Source organism: Mastomys coucha, unplaced genomic scaffold (assembly GCF_008632895.1).
Source record: "Mastomys coucha isolate ucsf_1 unplaced genomic scaffold, UCSF_Mcou_1 pScaffold22, whole genome shotgun sequence".
Classification (NCBI taxonomy): Eukaryota; Metazoa; Chordata; class Mammalia; order Rodentia; family Muridae; genus Mastomys; species Mastomys coucha.
In genome coordinates, this window is record NW_022196905.1 from 244,530,722 (window position 1) to 244,542,707 (window position 11,986).

Genomic DNA, 11,986 nt, shown 5'->3' on the forward strand with positions numbered 1-11,986 from the left:
CACACACACCAGACAAAAACTTTGAACCTTTCTAGCAACTCCAGAAAACACACATACCAAACAAAAACTTTGAACCTAACCTGCCCGCCTTCTTGCTCCTACCACAGCCCCCACTAGGAGGCGGGGCACCTTCTCTGCAGAGCGGGCACGCGAGGATAGCTGGGAATCGTAGTTTCTGGGCCCGCAGATGGGCAGGCGCGAGGATCAGTGTGCGCAGTCGCACTTGTGGCTTTGCGCCCGCCGCTGTGGCCATTGTCCGGCCCTGTCGTTGCAGAGCAGCACCGCCGAGAACAAGAAACTGCAGCGGGCGCTAGAGGGGCGGACCTGAGGTCGCGGATTCCGAAGCCCCGGAGGCAGATTCCGAGTGCCGTGGGTAGGAGGCTGTACTCCCGGCCTCGCCGACCATCCTGTGGGCAGACTGGGCGTGGCCGGAGGGACTGTCCCGAAGCTGTGGGGCCTTTCATTTGATCTTGGGGAGAGCAGCAGAAGGCGGGGCTCCTCCCCACGTTTCGGCCGAAGTGGCTACAGAGCAGGAGGGGTGGGGCCTCGGGGTAGCCCGGTGAGTGGATCCTGTCCTCTCTCCTCAGCCCTGGACACACTGAGGCAGGAATGGCCCCGAGACCTCCGACGGCCACGCCTCAGGTGAGCCGAGCCTTCCCCCAACGCCCGGAGCATCCCACCCTGAGAGGCTCCGGGAGTCTGTACGGAACAGTTATTGGTATAGAGGTTCTTAGTTTGGATCGCTTTGAGTCCCCTCCTCTAGAGAAAACCCCTCCCAAAGTGCCCAGATTTGGACAGAGCGGGATTTCTCAAAGGATGGAGTTAGAGGAGACTAAGGAGGTGCGATCTTGTGAGAGGAATTACGTGTTTTGGGATTGTCGACACTGAGCCTTTATTGCAGTGTGCAGTTCTTGGAACTCTTCAGTGAGGAATGGAGAATAGGGTGACAAGATAGAAAAGCCCCCCTGCTTCTCATCCAAAGGCCATAAAGAGACAGTAGGGGGCAGAAGACACCTATTAGAGGAAGAGGCCAGTGAAGGTTGGACGCTGAGTCTGAGACCATCAATCACAGCCAAACCTGGACAGACTAGTTCCAAGCTTTTCTTGCCCCCGCCCACTCATTTTCTTTTTTCTTTAACATATGTACAGTAGTGCACATCCTCAGTAGTCCCGGCTTCAGGTTGATTAATAAGAGACAGATTTGTCACCCCATTTTATTCTTGTAGCAAAAGGGGCTTTTACTGAACATAAGCTCTGAGGCAGTCCATTTTACATTGATGAGAACATAATCCGAAGTCTCTTTAGAATTGAGGGTAAGAGCTAGGAATATAGCTCAGTGGTAGATCTCTTGCCTAGTATGTGTGAGGTCCTAGGTTCAATTCCCAGCACCTCCTCGTAAGTAATAAGGATAGGCTGGAGAGATGGCTCTCCAGTTAAAAGCACATACCGTAAGCTTTTACACTCTGCTGTTGTAGAATCAGTTCAGTTCCTAATACTCATGCAGAAAGCCCATAGCCATTTTGTAATCCACGTTCAAGGGGGCCTGATAGCTCGGCCTTACTTGGACACCTGCCTTCACGTGAACATAATTGGTAGAAAAAGAATCTCAGCTCAAGGAATTGAGGAACAAAGGATCACACAGAGTTGGAAGAAGCCCTCAGAGCAGTGAACTCTTGTAAAAATGGTGCAACTGAACCTAAACTGAGCTAAAAGGCACAATTTGCCAAGGTGGCTTCTGTCTTTTACCCTCACATAATCTGACAAGATTGGCTGATTGTTGCAACAGGGAAGGCGTGGGAAACATAATATGGGCTTTATAGGGCTGTCTATCTCTGTGAGGGAAAAGGGGTTTGCACAGTACCCACACTGAGACCCATAATATAACAAATACTTTTTTTTTTTTTTTTTGGTTTTTTCGAGACAGGGTTTCTCTGTATAGCCCTGGCTGTCCTGGAACTCACTCTGTAGACCAGGCTGGCCTCGAACTCAGAAATCTGCCTACCTCTGCCTCCCAAGTGCTGGGATTAAAGGCGTGCGCCACCACCACCCGGCAACAAATACTTTTAACAGTAAGCTGCAAATTGTAGTTGCTACATGTGTCATATAATCAAGTTCAACCTAGATAAAAATACTAACAGTGTCTTTTAAGATCAGTTTGTAGGGTCCAAAAATGTGTCACAGTCCGTAAAGTCACTACCTAGAATGCACGAAACCCTGGGTTTCCATCTCTTCGTAAACCGCACACAGCCTGGGGAGAACTAGAGAATTCACACTTGGGAAAGAGCATTGAGCAAGCTCTAGAATAGTGGCTAGGAGTATTTTCTGTAGAGCTGAGGGAAGGCAGTGTATTATGGTGAAGATGTGCAAAGCAAAAATATGCAAAAGAGTCAAGTTAAGAAGGCAGTGAGTCCGTGTGACAGAAACCAAACTGCCGTCTTCTGCCTTTTGTGGATCAGCAAGCTGCTGCCTGACTGTGTTGTTTGCAAAGACCCACAGATGATGATGATGATGGTGGTGGTGGTGGTGGTGGTGGTGGTGGTTGATGGTTGTTGATGGTTGTTGATGGTTGTTGATGGTTGTTGATGGTTGATGATGGTTGTTGATGGTTGATGATGATGATGTTGTTGTTGTTGTTCTAGATTATTTTAGACCTCTACCTCCTACTACTCTCTCCAGGCTACTGAATCACCTTCTCTTTAAGCTTTGCTTCCTATCATATGCCTTGTGTTTCTGTCTAATGTAAAAAAAATCAAATTGTAGAGCTGGAAATGGCCTCGGCTGATAGAATGCTTGCCTAGCATGAGCCAAGCCCTGGATTCCCTCCCAGAGCCACAGACACCAGATGTTGTGGTGCGTGCCTGGAATCCTACTGTTGGGAAGTAGAAGCAGAAAGACTGGAGGTTCAACCTCCACTACATAGTGAGTTGGAGATCAGCCTGAGATACATGAGAACCTGTCTGGAAAATTAGTAAATGAATAGGGGCTGGAGAGATAGTTCATTGGTTGAGAGCACTTACTGCTCTTGCAGAAGACCCAGGTTCAGTTTCCAAAACCCACAGAGTTCCTCACAACTGCCTGTAACACAGTTCCAGGGGATCTGATGCACTTTCCTGACCATCATAGGCTCCTGCATGAACACAGTGCATACACATGTCCTCAGATACACACATGAATAAGTGAGCAGATATTTTAAAAATTAGCAAATACATAAAAAGCAGTTTGTAGAGCAATGTGTGTAATGGTTCATAAAGCATGCATGTAGTATGTGTGTAAAACACAGACAGGGAGCTCCTAGGTATGTACACCAATGGTTGAGAATGATCGTATCAGGGGAATAAATGGGAATAGGAAGCCTTGGTGGTGGTGGCACAGGCCTTTAGTCTCAGCACTCAGGAGGCAGAGGCAGCAGGAGTTCTGTGAGTTTGGGGCCAGCGTGGTTAGAGAGCGGGTTCTAGGACAGCTAAGGCTGCAACGGTGAAAGAGAATGTGAGCTGTGAGCTGGGCAGGACAGTGTAGGCCAGCAGTCCCAGCCCACAGGAGATAAAGGCAAAGCACTAGCAATTCACAGATGCCTTCAACCACCTATTGAATCTGAGGCCAGCCCAGGCTACGTGAGACAGAATGGGATATGCAGGCTGGTGGGATGGGCTTCCCCTTTGACTTTCCCGTCAGACAAACCAAAATTATCCGACAAAACCAAACCCTGCCCCCTTGGAGCAGCAAACACATGATCCCCAAGTCTGTTCCCAGTGCTTCAAGAGGAGCATTTGTGGTGTTGTTCCCAACTTGAGCAGGACTGTGATCCCACAGGAGTCGGTGACGTTCAAAGATGTGGCTGTGAACTTCACCCAGGAAGAGTGGCACCACGTGGGCCCTGCCCAGAGGAGCTTATATAGGGATGTCATGCTGGAGAACTATGGCCACCTGGTTTCGCTCGGTAAGGAGGGGCCACCCCCCCTCAGTGTCTCACATAGTCCTGAATTTTCCTTCCTCGGTTGCACACAGCCTAGGTAGAAGGAAGCCCGAGGCTTAGGGCCTGTGTTTTGGGGAGCCAGCTTTCCTGGGCTTTGCGCCTGAAAGATCCTTGTCACAGAACTAGGAAAGGGGGGCTTTGCTAGTGTGTCTCCTTAAGTTGCACCTTTTCTTTTCTTCAGAGTTCCTGAGGATCAAGGACTAGTACTGACTTATAGGAGGGTCCTTTGTCTGCTTGCTCAAACACCCAAATCTTGTGTGTTTACCCATGAGCAGGGTATCAAGTCTCCAAGCCAGAAGTGATCTTCAAATTGGAGCAAGGAGAAGAGCCATGGATATCAGAGAGAGAAATCCAAAGACCTTTCTGTCCAGGTAAATGAGTTAAGAATTCTGCTCATGGAAATCAGTGTAGACAGGGCCACAGCTTATAGAGAGGCACTTCTAACAAGAGGCATAGGAGCTGTCTGACCTGAAAAGGAAGCTGAAGTCATTCCTGGGTGACATTCTGCCTGTCTCTTCTCTAGTCAGGTGTTCCTGCTGGAAATAAGTCCTGGGGGAAACGTAGCCAAGTGCTGGAATTACAGCCATGTATTACTGCACCCAGCTTCATACTGTAGTCAGAGAGAAGTTAACCCTATCGTATCCCCTAATGCCAGCATCCAGAAGGCAGAGGCAGGTGGTTCTCTGTGAGTTCTAGGCCGGCCCTGGCTACAGAGTGAGACCTGGTCTCAAAAGAAAGTGAAGACAAAACCCAAGAGAGAGGCTGGTGTAAGGTGAACCTTGATCTGAGCCTCACGACATTGTGTTCCAAGCACACAGTCCCCAGGACTCACTACTGCCTTCACTACTTAAAAAGAAGCATGTTAGAATTTTGAAAAAGCAAGGTGTTCAGAGACGATGTTTTCACTTTAACTCACGGAGAGAGCTCAGTCTGTGGTGAGGCTTCTGACTAACCTGAGTACGTCGTGTTTGGTAAGTGTTTGGTAAACACTGTGGTATACACCCCACAGTCAATCTACACAGTACACACTTTGAGAAGAGGTCTGTTTTAGGCCTTTACTAATGGAAAAAGAAACAAAACTAACCCTTTAGTAAAGTCCCACTGAGAAGAAGTCTAGAAAGAAAATATAGCATTTTCTGCCCTTAGGAGTTTTGCTTCTTGTTTTAGTTTGTGAGAAAGTGTCCCGGCTATGTGGCCCAGACTGGCTTCAAACTCCTACCCTCTCTCCCCTCACTCTTCTCCACCCCCCACACCCATATCCCCAGCTCTCAAGTGCTGAGATTCCAAGTGAGCGCTATTGTGTATGGCTGACATTATGAGTTTAGGATTGATTCTTGTTGCAAGTTTAGAGATGTGATAATTGGACTTCTTTAAATGTTGCTTCCTCTCCCAACATTTTATTATGAGAATTTTAAATATATGGAAAACATAGGAAAAATTGTACGGTAATTATCATAAAGCTGCCACCTAGATGATCACAGATTTTGACAGTGTAATACTTGCTTTGCCGCATACCTCTTCATCTATCCATGTAAGAACCACCTTTTTAATGCATTCTTAAGGGAGTTGAAAGTATAGGTACGAGTATCATTAGAGTTCCCTGTTTTGTTTTGTTTTCCTTTGAAATTCTGAAAATAAAATCCAGGGTTTTGCCCAAGTTCTCTCTCTCTCTCTCTCTCTCTCTCTCTCTCTCTCTCTCTCTCTCTCTCTCTCTTTAAGTCCTGTATCAACAAACTACATCCTGTGAGTGAGTCCAGGGTTCAACTTTTTGATTAGTTAACCTATTAATTATTCCTTAAATCTCAGGTCATGTTTATTCTGGGTCTTTTAAGAGATTTTTAATTATATATGCAAGGGTAGGAAGTGTATGTTCGTGTGTGCCGGAGCCACCAAAGCCAGAGGGCATTAGATCCTCTGGAGTTAGTGTTACGGTCAGGTGTTAGCTACCTAGTGTGGGTGCTGGGAACTGAACTCGGGTCCTCCCCAAAAGCGGTGCATGCTTTTAACCACTGAGCCACCTCTCAAGCCCCGCTCCCTTGTTCTCATGGATATGGGTGTTTTGTTTGCATGTATGTGTGTACCACATGTGTGCAGCCCACTGAGACCAGAAGGCTCCAGATCCCCTGGGACTGGAGTTAACAGTTGGGAGCCTCCGAGTCGATGCTGAGAATCAAATCCAGGTCCTCTGGAAGAGCAGCCAGTGTTCTTAACTGCTGCCTGCTGAGCCACCTCTCTAGCCCCTCAATTTATTTTTATAATTTTGTTGTTGTTTGCGTCTGTGTTGTTTGTTTTGGGTTTTGGAGGGACATGTTTGATTTTTGTTGTTGTTTGAGTTTATGAGATCTAGTTTGTGTGTGCATGTGCATGCGTGTGAATGTGTGTGCGTGTGTGCATGTGTGTGTGTGTGTGTGTGTGTACTTGTATATGTGTGAAGGATGGAAGAGGAAGCCATTGCATCCCTTGGAGCTAAAATTACAGGTATTGTGTGGGGCTCCCGCTGCTTATTGTGTGAGTGATAGGACCTTGACTTCTAGGCCACCTTTCCAGCCTCAGTTGTTTCTTCCTTGATTTGAACTTCATCCTTCTGCCTCCACCACCTGGGTTTTGAGAATGCAGGATGCACCTTCACACTCAGTTTACTTGGTAGCAGGGATCAAAGCCAGGACCTTGGGAATGCTTAGACAAGCCTTCTACTGGCTTGTTCTGTTGTTAGCACTATAGATTTTATTTTTTTTTAAGTAAATGTTATATACACTAAAATATATACTTATATGTTCAATCCTTTTGACTTTGACGAGTGTATTCACCCTTCCAACCCACACTCCCTGGTATTTTCATTTTTGAGAGACTATCTCCCTATATATATCCAGATTGGCCTCAAACTCATGGTCTATTCTACCTCAGTTCCTAGGTGCTAGGGTTATGCCTGGTGTTTCCCTTAGTTTGTTAAGGTTTATATATATACACACACACATATATATTCATATACATATGTATATATATATGTATATACATGCCTTGCCTGCATATATATGTGTGTACCATATGCATATCTGATGCCCACAGAGCTCAGAAGAGGGCATTGGATTCTCTGGGACTGAAGTTACCCCCAAAATTACTATTCTTTTTTTTTTTTTTTTTTTTAAAGCAAACATTTAATTGGGGTTGGCTTAAAGTTTCAGAGGTTTGATCCATTTTATTTATAGCAGGAAGCATGGTTGGTACACAGACAAACATAATGCTGAAGAAGGAGCTGAGAGTTCTGTTTCTTGATTATCAGGAGCAAAATTACTATTCTTAGAACCTAAAAATTAATGTTCTCGGGAGCTGGAGAGATGGCTCAGCAGGTAGGAGCACTGAGGACCTGAGTTCAATACCCAGTAACCATATGATGACTCACAACCCTCTGTAATGGGGTCTGATGCCCTCTTCTGGTGTATCTGAAGATAGCTACAGTGTACTCATATACATAAAATAAATAAATATAAAAAATTAATGTTATCTAATATTAATATTCTATGGTAAAACGACAGACCTAGGGATACATCTATTGACTGAAATAAATCCTTGGTCAAGAGAGTTAATAGGGGGACTGGGAGATGGCTCAGCAATTAGAGATTTGCTCTTGCAGAAAACCCAGTTTCAGTTCCCAGCACCTACATGGTGGCTCACAGCTCTGCAATTCCAGCTCTAGGGGATCTGATGTCCTCTTCTGACCACAGTGGGCACCGGGCACACATGGTGCACATACGAGCCTGCACACAAAACACTCATAAAATAAAATAAAACACACATAAAATAAAATGAAAGTTTAAAAAGGTATTTTAAAAGCACTTTTAAAAAAGAGAGAGAGCCGGGTGGTGGTGGCATATGCCTATAATCCCAGCACTTGGGAGGCAGAGACAGGCGGATTTCTGAGTTTGAGGCAAGCCTGGTCTACAGAGTGAGTTCCAGGACAGCCAGGGCTACACAGAGAAACCCTGTCTCAGAAAAAAAAGGGGGGGAGGGGAACACCCTCATAGAAGCAGGGGGAGGGGGGATGTGATAGGGTGTTTCCAGGAGGGAAAGAAACTGGGAAAGGGACTAACATTTGCAATGTAAATAAAGAAAATATCCAATAAAAAATACCAAGTGGGGGGGGGGGTTTATGGAGCTGGGAAGACAGCTAAGTTAGTAAGGTACCTGCTTTCAAACATGAGAATCTTGGTTTAGATCCCCAACACCCATGAACACCAGAGGTCTGTAACCCCAGCACTGGTAGGAGATGGGAAGGGAGAAGCAGATGGATTCCTGGAACTCATTGGCTAGCCAGTGTGGCTGAATCAGTGAGCTCCCAGGTTCAGTGAGAGCCCTGTTTCAGGTACTAAATAGGCCAATGAGATGGCTCAGCAGTAAGACACTTGTTGCCAAATCTGATGGCCTGGGTTTGGTCCCTGAGTATCACATGGTAGAGGAGAGAATTTTTCGACTTTTGGTCTGACCTCTACACGTGTGCTCTGATGCTTGGATGCACACACACACACACACACACACACACACACACAGAGAGAGAGAGAGAGAGACAGACAGACAGACACAGAGAGAGAGAGGGGGGATATATAAAGGCAATTTTATTGGAACTTTCCATGTGGACCAGGTCAACCTCAAACTCTGCTCCCAGGTCCCAGGTGTTGGGATTAAAGACTTGTTCGGCAATAAATGTTATTTTAAAATTATAAACATATATCACATACATTAAAAAGTATACACAGAAGAGAGATGATTGCTATAGAATCAGAGCTCACACAGACTGAAAATTCTCTTGTAAGGCCAAAAATAACTTGCTTTCTGAAACATTACTTTTCCTCAGTTTTTAGTATGGTGTGTGGCCTCCAGGTATGTCAGAGAATCTTTTCAGTAGATCCTTAGCTGAAGATTTTCTCTACACTATTTAGAAGCCTGCTATCTAATAGGTTACTATAAAGGAATTATAAAATTGGCTTTAAAGAAATTATAGAATGGATATATTAGGAAGGCAGATTTTTGTTATGTAAAATAGACAAGAAACATGGAATCCTGCAAGGTAGAACATGGATCTGTTCTGCGTGCATCCGTACCTCGCACACTTAGGCTCCTCTGTGCTTTTGTTTCCTATCAGACTTGCCCACTCACATGGGCTTTCCTCACTCTCTGGACATGACAGGCACTCTGGACTTGTAATATTCACCGGTGCCTCACTCTTTCTTTCCTGCAGGCATCTTTCTTTAAGGCATTTGCACAGACCAAGGGACTAATTTAAAAATACAGCCATGCATGATTTATATCTCATGTTCTTATCCCCACTGTAGCACTTTGTTTGAACTGTAAGAAAGGTGGGAACTTTTGCACTTTATATTTCTTTTAGACTGGAGGACCAGGCCGGACATCAAATCATGGAGCCCTCAGCAGGGTGGATCTGAAGTCTCCCGCAGTACAAATGTTTTGTCACATGCCACATTAAGAGATATCTGGGATGTCAATGTCCAGAGGCACCAGGAAAGTTGGAGAAGGCATCTGGGACCAGAGGCATCTTCCCAGAAGAGAATAACCACTCTAGAGAAAAAAATTGAGCAAAATAAATTTGGTGAAGACTCTAATTTGAGCACAGACTTGGCTCCACAACTGGACATTTCTTCAAGTATAAGGCCCAACGAATGTAAAACATTTGGAAATAATTTGGAACAAAATTCAGAATTAGTTACTCAGAGTAGTATCCTTGCCAAAAAGAAGCCTTATAAATGTGATAAATGTAGAAAATCATTTATTCATAGATCATCACTTAATAAACATGAGAAAATTCATAAAGATGATGCTTATCCCAGTGGTACAGATCAAGGAGTTCATTCTGGAAGGAAACATCATGAGTGTACTGACTGTGGGAAAACCTTCCTCTGGAGAACACAGCTCACTGAGCATCAGAGAATTCACACTGGGGAAAAACCCTTTGAGTGTAATGTGTGTGGAAAGGCCTTCAGACACAGCTCGTCCCTTGGTCAGCATGAAAACGCACATACAGGAGAGAAACCCTATCAGTGTAGTCTCTGTGGGAAAGCCTTTCAGCGCAGTTCATCTCTTGTTCAGCACCAGAGAATCCATACTGGGGAAAAACCTTATCGATGTAATCTCTGTGGGAGGTCATTCAGGCACAGTACATCCCTTACTCAACATGAGGTCACACATAGCGGGGAGAAACCCTTCCAATGTAAGGAGTGTGGGAAAGCCTTTAGTAGATGCTCTTCCCTTGTTCAACATGAGAGGACCCATACAGGAGAGAAGCCTTTTGAATGTAGCATATGTGGGAGGGCTTTTGGTCAGAGCCCATCCCTTTATAAGCATATGAGGATTCATAAAAGAAGCAAACCTTACCAAAGTAACAACTTTAGCATGGCCTTTGAGCCTAATACTCCTCTTACTCAAGGTGAAAGTGCGCTTACTGAAGTACAGTTGTACCATTGTAATGACTGTGAGAAAGACTTCAGTCACATCACGGACTTCACAGAGCATCAGAGACTCCATGCTGGAGAGAATTCCTATGACTCTGAACAGGCCCTTAGTCAGCAGTCCATGTCTCATCCCCGAGAGAAACCCTATCAGTGTAATGTATGTGGAAAGGCTTTTAAAAGGAGTACAAGTTTTATAGAACATCATAGAATTCATACTGGAGAAAAACCCTATGAATGTAATGAGTGTGGAGAAGCCTTCAGTCGACTCTCATCACTTACGCAACATGAGAGAACCCACACTGGCGAGAAACCATATGAATGCATTGACTGCGGGAAGGCCTTCAGTCAAAGTTCATCCCTTATTCAGCATGAAAGAACTCATACTGGAGAGAAGCCCTATGAATGTAATGAGTGTGGGCGTGCCTTTAGAAAGAAGACCAATCTGCATGATCATCAGAGGATTCATACTGGAGAGAAGCCCTATGCCTGTCAGGAATGTGGGAAGAACTTCAGCAGGAGCTCAGCCCTTACTAAACACCACAGAATTCATGCACGGAATAAACTGTAGGAAAGCTAACTGATGGGGTGGGTAGGGAGCTCTGTCTAAAATCTGGTTCCAACCCAGTGTCAGAGAATCCTGAAAGTCTGAGAATGTAATTATGCGTTTATATGCTGTGTATGGAAAAAACTGCCACTAGAAGAAACATTTTTTTTTTTTTTAATAAAAGCCATTCTTTCATATCTGATTACAGGCTTCTTGTAGAACTACATATGGCATAGGTAGTCGTTTGGAAATGATGTGACCTTATTAAAGTTTTTGAATATGTGTGCAGAATCACCAAGTTTTGACAGCTTGATATGTAAATCCTATTGTTCACAAACTTAAAAGAAAGAAAGGAAAGCTGATAGTATGGCCAAAGCTCATTTTAAACGTCATTGACAGTTTCACTTGACTGAAACTCTCGTGCGAAGCTTGAAACTGTACTAATCAGTTTGTTTCCCAGAAGTCAACACTCAGAGAATTAGAACAACTAGCCTGGCCACCCAAATGTACACATAGTTGCATGGCAGGCTCTAACCTGTAATAGCCAAGCTGAATTGAGAAAGCTTGTTTTCTGGTTCTTTGGCCTCATACCATGGCTAAAGAAAGGGTATTTTGGAGTTCAGAGGGCTTTAAAGTAAATTTTTAATATAGATTCCCAAAAGTTGTCAGAAACTGAAATTGATGGGATGGGACACAGACACACACGCACGCACCCACACACATACCCTTCCCAGCTGTAATTATACTTTCAGCTGAAGTGTCAATTCATTGGCTTTTCATGGCACTGCATGAGGAGAGTTTGCCCAAAGCCCTCCTCTCCGGTGCTTCCCCATCCCCCTTCTCTTTCTGTCTCTGTCAGGGAACCCACCCCACCTCCCCATGCCTAGTTAATTTTACTGTAGAGAAGTATAAGCCTAATTACCCACAGCCATAAACTTTCTCTTTGACTCCATCTACAGAAACAGCATGTTTTGCCTCCTTTTATGTGCAAAGAAACTACAGTGCTGT

The 11,986-nt window shown here is 44.8% G+C and overlaps 1 protein-coding gene and 1 long non-coding RNA gene across 4 annotated transcripts in view; one reads left to right on the top strand and one right to left on the bottom strand.

The window, feature by feature from the left end:
* The window catches only part of LOC116070101, a 2,343-nt gene extending 2,140 nt beyond the window's left edge, over positions 1–203 (bottom strand). Inside the window, exon 1 of the long non-coding RNA XR_004110281.1 lies at positions 81–203. This is a non-coding gene — a long non-coding RNA (uncharacterized LOC116070101). The remainder of the gene's footprint in view (positions 1–80) is intronic.
* Positions 204–256: 53 nt separating this feature from the next.
* Positions 257–11,276, top strand: Zfp90 (ZFP90 zinc finger protein). 3 transcript variants are annotated; one of them, XM_031341298.1, is made up of 5 exons: positions 257–373; positions 588–642; positions 3,811–3,937; positions 4,249–4,344; positions 9,357–11,276. In XM_031341298.1, the coding sequence occupies exons 2-5, from the start codon at positions 610–612 to the stop codon at positions 11,000–11,002; spliced, it is 1,902 nt and encodes a 633-aa protein (XP_031197158.1). In that variant the 5' UTR covers positions 257–373; positions 588–609; the 3' UTR covers positions 11,003–11,276. The 3 variants fall into 3 exon arrangements, with proteins under 3 accessions (XP_031197158.1, XP_031197160.1, XP_031197157.1); XM_031341300.1 differs by lacking the exon at positions 588–642 and having other exon boundaries at positions 263–373; XM_031341297.1 differs by lacking the exon at positions 257–373 and having other exon boundaries at positions 516–642.
* Positions 11,277–11,986: the final 710 nt, after the last annotated feature.